Below are 11,192 nucleotides of genomic sequence, written 5' to 3'. Positions count from 1 at the left end.
ATGGATACCTGTCCACATCAAACTTTCTGCAACTACTGGTTCTATCACCAAGATTTACCAAATGTCTTCTACCTTTTTCATCCCTTGCCTCAAACATACCACTCAACCTGTTAAGTTCAATAACCTCATACGTACAGGCCTTCTCGAACCGTTCATGCAGCGCTTTGTACACATACGGAGTTAATTTTTGAGAATCATCGCCACCACATGCTTCCACCCTGTACCTACTGAACCATTCTACCGTCTTCGCGACACAGATATCAAGCAAACTGAGTAGCGGATACCTTTTGGCCTTCTTCAAAACGGAGTTGATTGATTCGGCACCATTGGTGGTTAATATGTTATATCTTTCAGTCCGAAATTTACACCTTGCCCACTTCTCCGGAGCAAGTTCTTCTTTTTCCATGTACTCTGCCGCTTTGGGATACCTGCAAATCATGAGATATTCACATCAGTTTACACTGGTCACACTGGTCACGTTGGTCACACTGGTCACGTTGGTCACACTGGACACACAAGGCATACCTGTTCTTCAAATCAGAGTACAACTCTTCAAACTCCTTCTCCGTGTATGCTGATGCACATTTAAAAAACAATTTAGCCACGGTTTCACCTCTTGAACCCTTTCTTCCGGATCCCCTATTAACATGTGCTTTCAAGTTTTGCGATATGTGCCTTGCACAAAAACCATGATAAGCTTGTTTATATACTTCTCTCACAGCTTTCAATATACTTTTATACCTATCGGATATCACAACCACATCAGGTCCATCCGGTATTACTTCGCTCAATCTATTCATAAACCACCTCCATGAAGCGTCTTTCTCTCTATCGATCACACCCCATGCTAAAGGATATTGGTGATGTTCTCCATCCTGCGCGGTTGCCACGACCAATGCTCCCTTGTATTCGCTTGACAAAAATGTCGCATCAACAGCAACAACTTTACGCATATACTTCCATCCTTTTATAGTTGCACTTAACGCGACAAATAGGTACTTGAAGCTTTTCTGATCATTGTCCAACTCAAGTCGCACTATGGATCCAGGATTTCTTTCTCTCAGCATGTACATCCACCCAGGAAGCCTCATGTAATGATCGACATGATTACCGCGAATCTCTTTTTCAGCACTGTGCTTCCCTCTCAATGCCATCAAATACGAAACAGTTGCCCCGTACTTGGTTTTTATTCGTCGTACTAATTCTGGAGCATTAGGAATTTCGAGGATCCCAGCATATTCTTCCTTCAAATAATATCTAACTAAATTCGATGTACCTTTCATAGCTTCTTCTGAAACAGGTCTGCATCTGTGAATTGGATTGTGTGTTCTTACGCTAAAACGATTCGAACTCGGGATCGATGCGATGCGCAATTTCCAGTTACAACCTGATCCAGCAAACTTGCATCTTATCTCCCACAACTTCTTGTCAGACTTCACTGTAACATAGCTGAAACAAGCCTTAACTGAACCCTTTCGTATATATTCTTGCGCTTCTTGCTTATTATCAAACTCATACCCAATATCTATGTTCAATCCATCCGTAAATTCGAATACTGAAGTACAAAACAATGAGTCCTCCACAACTACCATGGCCATATCAGACGTGCTTTCAGCTTGCATAGTCGTTGCACACTCCACTACAACCTTCTCATTTCCATCAAGTCCAGTTTCACGGTCCACTAAATCTGTACCAATCTCATTTCGATCAACTACAGTATCGGCGAGAATATCATTTACAGAGTCCACTACATCTGTCGCATTTCCATTCACTTCAACTGCTGCTGCTGCTCCAATACATAAACTATTACTCCCAACTTTACTCTTGAAATTTGGACTCTGGATAACATCGCAATCCTTATAACCTACACATATTATACCTCCATATGGTCCAACACAACTCGCTAAATCAGGAATTCTAAACTCATTTTCTGACCTCGCCTTTTCTATCTCCACGTGAAGCATGCTTCTGCCTCCATTCATTTTGTCTAGAAGATAAATTAAAACTTGTTTATCATTCGATATGTAAATCGGCTCAGTACCTCCTTTTACAGCTGGCAAATAGCTCAGCTTCATGTCTGTTTTACTTTGGTCAGCCTCCATTTCAGAATATAACTCTTCAACAAGACGTTTGTATTTCAATTCAGTTGGAGGACACATGAATATGACTCCCTTCCCATCCTTAACTTTTCCAACCCATTCGTATTCCCTATTACCATTCAATACCCACTTTCCATCAGACTTGAAATAAATAATTGTGATTTTCTCGTCGACTGCATCCATTATGCCTGTATAGAATAAGATTCGTAAGATACATGTGACCAGAGTGACCAAAGTGACCAGTGTGACCAAAGTGACCAGAGTGACCAAAGTGACCAGAGTGACCACAGTGACCAAAGTGACCACTGTGACCAGAGTGACCAAAGTGACCAGAGTCACCAAAGTGACCAGTGTGACCAGAGTGACCAACATGACCAGTGTGACCAACATGACCAGTGTGACCAGAGTGACCAACGTGACCAGTGTGACCAACGTGACCATTCAATACCGGTTTTAGTGATATATATAAGAAAAATGAGGTCATATCTATACACATGTTAGGTCGAATTAAACCGAAAATAAATACTGGGTTGTGCGATGACAACTTGCCTTTTTCCTAGATCTATACAGATCTCACTGAAATGCTGTGATTTGAGGCGATTTTGATGGTAGAATCGGTGAGATTTCGCCGGTAGATTCGACGGTAGATTCTGATTTTTTTCGGCGAGAATTTATGGGGAGAGAAACGAGAAGAGAGAGAAACGCGAGACAAATCGAAGGATTTTGCCGGTAGATTAGCTGTGATTTCACCGGTAATTTCTGGTTTTTTTCGGCGGGGATTTATCGCGAGAGAAGGTGGGAAGCTGCGTGAGGAGAGAGAAACAAGAAGAGAGAGAAACGCAAATCGAGAGATTAAAAAAAGGTGTCGAGGGTATTATGGAGAGAGCAATTTTATAAAGGTATTGTCTGAAGATGTTTTTTTTTTCGCCAAGTGAGGGATATGCCATGAAGTTAATGTAGTAAAATAAGGGCATTTTTGATAATGGCCCCATTGAATCTAGGTTAACAAAACTAGATATTGAGATTTTGTCTTGTGCAGACATTTGGCTTTGTCTGGGAGTGCCAAGTATGACCATTCAGTTTTATTATAATTATTATTTTTTCGAATATTTATATCCTTAGGGTTTTTTTTTATCATTCCGTATGTGGATTTGTTAATTCTACCATTGCCATTGTTGCTACGGTGCTTATACGTACCAGACATTGCTTCAGACAACGATTGTACACGTACATTCAACATATCTCACGTGGCACTCACATGTCGAACAAATTCTGGTTTGCAGCCTAATTCTCTATCACCACTTGTTTTTTTAGTAACGGGTTATCTTAGGTCAAAATCTATATTAATCTGAGAAAATCTACTGGAATCTCTCTCTAAATTTAAAGTACGAACTTAAGATCCATTTCACCGGTTGAACGAATTAAATTTGAAATTTTTTTTGTTGTATTTGTTAACGTTAAATTAAGTTTATAAAATATGAATATAGTATATATGCTAATATAGTATATAGTATATAGTATATCTGATACAATTTTGTTTAAGGAAAAATATATAACTTAAAAGAGTTTGTACTATTTACTATTATATAGTTTAAATCGTCAAATTTTAGGATAGACCACCAAAAATATATATCTGATGCAATTTTTAGATATTAAAAAATCGAATTTATAAACATAAAACCGTGTTTGACGAGAGATTTTTCGGATTCGAATTCGAATATGATTATGGTCATACAAAAAAAAAGATTATGATTATGGGCACGACAATTGGATATTTTTCTATTCAAATTTGGAGAGTAAATATGCAATGATTTTTTAATTGAATATTAGCATACATAAATATTTTATATATGTCATTGGAAAGGATAAAGTAACATTTAATTAACAGTACAAGAAGTGTGGATGATTTGTACTAGGTGGGGAAAAAATGTGAAAGCGTTGACGGTCCATTACGGCGGGTTGATATTTCAGATGGTGAAAAACCAATGGAAAATAAAAGGAAAAATATTATTTTCTTATACAAATTTAATAAAATATAACATTTTTATATACGTATTTTTTATTTGACAAAAAATTATACTTTAATTCAAAATTTCTCAAATATCTACACGTTGTTAAAATTAAAATTATATACATAATCATTATTTTCGTTAAAAAATTTCGGATTTTGTTAACTAATGCATTAGTTATATAATTGTTGTAACTACCATACACGTCAGCCACTAGTTAATAGAATCTGAAAAATTTTAACGAAAATGATGATTATTTATATAATAAATTACTGTTAGTTTTAACAATTCGTATAGATATTTGAAAAATTTTGAATTCAAATGTAGTTTTTTGTCAAATTAAAAATACGTGTATGAAAATGTTACATTTACCTAAATTCGTATAGGAAAATGTTCCCTAAATAAAGATAAGGTAACTTTGATTTTTATAGATTATGATGTATATTTTGGTTTTTCACGTCATTTTGTGTTTAAATATTTTTTTTTTGCTTTTGAAATAACTACATTTATTCAATTAATTTAGATTTTAGATTTGGTTCAATAATTGTTGCATTTGATTTGATTTTATTTTACAAATATTTATGTGCTAAAATAGAATTTTATTTTTAGTTTATTTTTTCAGTCACATGCAAATTTATTTCGATTTATATTTGATTTATTTGATTTAACAAAACAGAATTAGATAATTTTTATATTGAAGTCGAATTCTGACATGCTTATGAATTGAAATAGTTACACGTATTATAGAGATTCTACACTTTGAAACTTGCGGAGATTCCATATTTAAAACATTCTTAAAATGTACTTTTAAATATGATTTTCTGTTCAAAAGTAAAATAATACTACTACGTGATAAATAAGTTGAAATCATTCGGATTTGCGGATATTATTTGAATTAAATGTTGAGAAATGACATTTTATTTTTCTATATTAATTTGCCCCAAATTGAAAACCAAATATTTGGGTCAATAATAAGATTCGCATTCCCATTAACAAACATTACTTTGTAACTGGGAAATTTTAACACAGTTCACAACATCAACCCTCGAAGATATTGTGCGTCATGAATGAATATATATATATATATATATATTGATTCCATTTAAACAACATGGTCAACAATTTTATGAAAAAAATTTGATTTCCGCGTCATAATATTTCCTTTTCCTCTGAAAGAAAGTCATGAACACGAAAAGACGAAAGAAAAACGAGGAAGTCGTGTATCTTATTATATATGAAAATGAAAAAATAATTGAAAGCATTAAAATATTACAACTTTATAGTACATTTATCCAGGGAGCGAGAAAAGTCGAAGATCAGGAAGAAAAGACCATCGCATTCCCAAAGTTAAATTAAATAATTCAATAAATAATAAAATCAATAAAATAAAACAACTAAATACATTTCATTTGAGAAGAGTTCAATTTAAACTGATAAACTTTATTTTAATTTTCAGTTCAATACATCAATATTATTTTTCTATAATAATATACAAAAATAATTTTAGTTTATACTAAATAATAAAATTTTGAAATCCAAATATATTGACCCACTACTAATTAACGATTTCAATGAATTTCCAAATTTAATCGCACGAATTCGATATGGGTTAAATGGAAATGACACATCATCAATATTTTTTGAATTAATTAAAAATAGAAAACAATAAAAATAAAAGGTTTGAGAGATTTATAGTAAAATTCTCGTTGTAAATAGGATCCCTTTCGGGACCGAGGATACCCTTCTCGTTACGTTTATGCAACGTGTGATGATGAAACGCCGCCAGAACAGCCACACACACGTTATCTTTTTGTATTCCCACAACCCTCAATTATATTTTCACATTGATCACATTTCATAAACACAGTTTATATCTTATAATTATTTCGCTTTTAATTTTTCCACTATACTTTATCCGTCTACATATAGGAACATCCATTCTAATATATAATTAAGTATTTGGTAACTTCTAGGATGTATTTAGAATTTGTGTATTCATATAGAATTTATAGTTGATACGAATTCGACGACTTGTATAGAAATGACTGATGATGTTTCAATCTAATAAATATTTGGTTCGGTTCGATTCAATTGAACTGAAAATTGCATGAAAAAAGGGAAGAAACCCGATTTATATTTCATATACAAATGATATACAAATAATAAGAATCCTAATCATGTGCTATACATACTCTCATAAAAGCTTTTATGGTACTCTTATTTCGCCATACAATTTATCAATTATTTGTTTGGTCTGTTCACTTTTCATTATTATACATGCCTTATTCTATTTCTTTTTCCAGAAAAACCGGTACTCCCGGTAGCGGACACTCACGTCTCGAACCTCCAGCGCCACGTGGCACAAACCCACGTCGTCAGTTCACCAACTCCTACTCTCCATCACGCCACCCCTCTCCTATATATACCAATCACCTTCCGCTCCTACCACTGTTAATTTTCCCCAGAAATCCCCAAAACATTTTCCCACACACCAAACGGCATCTCACTTTTCTGGTTTCAACCCATTGTTTCCATTACCATTCCAATCCTCGTATGCTTCCCAGAAAATCCTCAAAAAATTCCTACAACTGTTAGAATTCCTCAAAAATTATTCCAACGACATGATGATGGCAGAGAATCACCATCACCGTAGACTCACCTTCGCAGCTTTCTTGAAATCCGACCCCGCCATTGACGACGAAGCTTACAACACCAACGACGATAACGATAGTTATCAGCGACCGAGCAACGCTTCGACAACAACGACAAGCGACGAGACAGTTTTGTCTCCGTCCGTGCTCTCTCCATGGAACCATACTTTCTCTCCGTACACCGACAAGACTCCGTCCACGTCACCGTCGCCGTCTCCGTCGCCGTGGAACCAGACGTACTCTCCGTACTACAAGTCTCCGTGGATCTACCAAACCGGGAAAAACCACGATTTAGCCGATGATTCAGAAACCGGTTTGATCGGAACGATCATGAGGCAAGAAGGGCATGTGTACTCGTTAGCAGCGTCCGGAAACCTTCTATTCACGGGCTCGGACTCGAAGAACATTAGGGTTTGGAAAGATCTCAAGGATTTTTCGGGTTTCAAATCGAACAGCGGTTTGGTTAAGACGATTGTCTTAACCGGAGATAACCGGATTTTCACAGGTCATCAAGACGGCAAAATCCGGGTTTGGAGAGGCTCGAGGAGCAATCCAGGGAGATATTCTCGTCTCGGAAGCTTGCCGACGTTGAAGGAATTCCTGACGAAATCCATGAATCCGAAGAATTATGTAGAAGTTCGTAGGAACAAGAACGTACTCAAGATCAGACATTTCGATGCAGTGTCTTGTCTGAGCTTGAACGAAGAACTGGGTTTGCTTTACTCTGGCTCTTGGGACAAGACCCTCAAGGTCTGGAGATTGTCTGATTCCAAGTTCTTGGAATCGATCGAAGCCCATGACGACGCCATTAACACCGTTTCCTCTGGTTTCGACGATTTGCTCTTCACCGGATCTGCAGACGGGACGTTGAAGGTGTGGAAACGTGAGCTACAAGGAAGAGGAACAAAGCATTTCTTGATTAACGTGTTGATGAAGCAAGAGAACGCGGTAGCGGCTTTAGCCGTCAACTTGACGGCGGCTGTTGTTTACTGCGGAGCCTCTGACGGTTCCGTTAACTTCTGGGAGAGGCAGAAACACCTCTCCCATGGTGGAACCCTTCACGGCCACCGCACGGCGGTTCTCTGTCTCGCCGCCGCCGGGAATCTCCTCCTTAGCGGCGGAGCAGACAAGAACATATGCGTCTGGCGTAGACATCACGATGGGACCCACACGTGCTCGTCAGTTCTAACGGACCACATGGGCCCCATCAAGTGTCTCGCCGCCGTGGAGGAAGAAGATAACGGCGGAGGAACGGAGAAAGGGGACCAAAGGTGGACGGTTTACAGCGGGAGCTTGGATAAGTCGGTGAAGGTTTGGCGCGTGACGGAGCACGGCCGGTCGTGAAGTTTCGAGCGCGTGAAAAGTTCCGTGTGAAAACTCACGCGCGTACACGGAAAGGGGAATGTTCTGCGTCCCATGTGATTCCAGCCTTTGTGGTCAAGGCAAAGTTTGATATGGCCGGCAAAGAGGAAGATATAATGACATTTCTGTTGGCGAATAGAAAGCTGCCACGTCATGTGTTCTTTTATTATTTTTTGTTTTTCTGGAGAAAACCGGAAAAAAAAGAAGATTCTAACTACGAAAGAAGAAAAAAAGGATCTTTGTATATATATATTTAATGTGATTTGTTTTATTTTTATTCCATTAAATTCAATGGTTGTTTTTATTTTCTTTTGCGTTGTAGTTTCATTTTTTATTTGAAAAAGATATTTGACGCTCTGATTATTTGAAACACACACACACACATTGCAGCTTTAGACATAATATTTTTATTTATGTCTTTTGGATAAATGTAGAAAGTCTCGTATATCTGAATCTAAGATTGCTGCATACAATGTTTTTTATGGTCGTTTCAAATGTAAAAACCCCGCGCATACACACTAACCGATTGTGGTGGTTAGACCAACACACACACATACATATATATATATATATATATATATATATATATATTCGTATTTAAAATAAATTTGATATAGAAATGATAAAATATGATTTTTAAACTAAAATGCGAAATGAATTTGAACGTAAACAAAAAAAGTATCTTCAAAATTAAATATATTTTTAATAAAAATCAAAACAAACTAGATGTCAATAAAATCTAAATTAGACCAAAATCATAGATAAATACAAAATAAATATAAATATAAAATAAATATAGTTTTTATAAAATCAAAAATTTTAATCCCAAAACAATTGAATCAAAATATAACCTAAACTTGAAATATCACCCTATACATCATTTGACCATTTTCTATTAATAAATTTTTAAAAATCCAAATCCATTTCAAATGACAAAAACGAACTAAAAAAATATTCAAAATGAAGTTGCGGATGATGATATTTAAAGATCAGGATTTAAAAACCACATTTTTGTAAGAAAAAATTGAATAGAATTTGTAATTTTGTAGTGTAGTATTTCTTTTATTGTTTCAGTATAAATTCGATTTTTTCGAATAACTTTTTCTTTTACATAACTATTATAATTGTAGACGCCAATTCATTCCACAAAGAATCTAATGACCATTCAATTGTTTTATATTCGAGTTAGGCCGGTTCCACTAATTTTATTTATAAATTACTATTAAGAATCATACAACGTTGATTGACCAGATTATTATATATGCATGTGTTTTTGTTGTAAAGTAGATTAGGCACTTATAAGGTAAATTATACCTTCCACTTTCAACCATTTATTTGTACAATTATTTCTTTTATGTACGCGAGGTTTATTATTCACATAACATGGAGGTACTTAATATTAATGATATTAATGAGAACATTGTAAAAGATTAGTCAAATATTTGTCCTGTATTAGGTTTGATTTTAGCAATGATGTTTAGATTTCTATATTAAAAAAATATAGGTTTTTTATATTTTATTTCTATAAATATTGTGCCGTAAACTTTGAATAATAAGAGTATATAATAACAACGTTATATTCAAATTTCAATATTTATACATAAAACGGACAAATTATGCTTTCCAATTTTATTCTTATTTATATAATTTGAACTATCAGAATAATTATTTTAAAAATAGGGAAACCTATATGTATTGTTGTTTTGGATGCCTACAAACAACATACATATTTTGCATAGACAGGAAAACAAGGACGGGGAGCTGCTGGCACACACATACATATATATATATATATATATATATATATATATATTCGTATTTAAAATAAATTTGATATAGAAATGATAAAATATGATTTTTAAACTAAAATGCGAAATGAATTTGAACGTAAACAAAAAAAGTATCTTCAAAATTAAATATATTTTTAATAAAAATCAAAACAAACTAGATGTCAATAAAATCTAAATTAGACCAAAATCATAGATAAATACAAAATAAATATAAATATAAAATAAATATAGTTTTTATAAAATCAAAAATTTTAATCCCAAAACAATTGAATCAAAATATAACCTAAACTTGAAATATCACCCTATACATCATTTGACCATTTTCTATTAATAAATTTTTAAAAATCCAAATCCATTTCAAATGACAAAAACGAACTAAAAAAATATTCAAAATGAAGTTGCGGATGATGATATTTAAAGATCAGGATTTAAAAACCACATTTTTGTAAGAAAAAATTGAATAGAATTTGTAATTTTGTAGTGTAGTATTTCTTTTATTGTTTCAGTATAAATTCGATTTTTTCGAATAACTTTTTCTTTTACATAACTATTATAATTGTAGACGCCAATTCATTCCACAAAGAATCTAATGACCATTCAATTGTTTTATATTCGAGTTAGGCCGGTTCCACTAATTTTATTTATAAATTACTATTAAGAATCATACAACGTTGATTGACCAGATTATTATATATGCATGTGTTTTTGTTGTAAAGTAGATTAGGCACTTATAAGGTAAATTATACCTTCCACTTTCAACCATTTATTTGTACAATTATTTCTTTTATGTACGCGAGGTTTATTATTCACATAACATGGAGGTACTTAATATTAATGATATTAATGAGAACATTGTAAAAGATTAGTCAAATATTTGTCCTGTATTAGGTTTGATTTTAGCAATGATGTTTAGATTTCTATATTAAAAAAATATAGGTTTTTTATATTTTATTTCTATAAATATTGTGCCGTAAACTTTGAATAATAAGAGTATATAATAACAACGTTATATTCAAATTTCAATATTTATACATAAAACGGACAAATTATGCTTTCCAATTTTATTCTTATTTATATAATTTGAACTATCAGAATAATTATTTTAAAAATAGGGAAACCTATATGTATTGTTGTTTTGGATGCCTACAAACAACATACATATTTTGCATAGACAGGAAAACAAGGACGGGGAGCTGCTGGATCACGTAGAGGTTTCGGATTTGGTTTAATTTGAGCCGAACCGGGAATTGACTGACGAACCTTGAAGGAGACCAGGTTATT

The 11,192-nt window shown here is 33.8% G+C and overlaps 2 protein-coding genes across 2 annotated transcripts in view; one reads left to right on the top strand and one right to left on the bottom strand.

Moving 5' to 3' along the window:
* LOC104808460 overlaps positions 1-2,282 on the bottom strand; it is a 3,523-nt gene extending 1,241 nt beyond the window's left edge. The window contains exons 1-3 of the mRNA XM_010534137.1: positions 689-2,282; positions 526-574; positions 9-428 (exon numbers count right to left, since the gene is read on the bottom strand). Coding sequence (XP_010532439.1) covers positions 9-428; positions 526-574; positions 689-2,282 — 2,063 coding nt within the window. The remainder of the gene's footprint in view (positions 1-8; positions 429-525; positions 575-688) is intronic.
* A 4,025-nt stretch (positions 2,283-6,307) lies between these two features.
* On the top strand, positions 6,308-8,357 carry LOC104808457 (myosin heavy chain kinase C). Its single transcript, XM_010534133.2, has one exon. It carries the CDS (start codon positions 6,730-6,732, stop codon positions 8,101-8,103), a length of 1,374 nt encoding a protein of 457 aa, XP_010532435.1. The 5' UTR covers positions 6,308-6,729; the 3' UTR covers positions 8,104-8,357.
* The last annotated feature ends 2,835 nt before the right edge of the window (positions 8,358-11,192 follow it).

This window comes from Tarenaya hassleriana, unplaced genomic scaffold (assembly GCF_000463585.1).
Source record: "Tarenaya hassleriana unplaced genomic scaffold, ASM46358v1 Cleome146, whole genome shotgun sequence".
In the NCBI taxonomy this organism is placed as follows: domain Eukaryota; kingdom Viridiplantae; phylum Streptophyta; class Magnoliopsida; order Brassicales; family Cleomaceae; genus Tarenaya; species Tarenaya hassleriana.
This window is presented reverse-complemented; position numbering and strand designations above follow the sequence as displayed.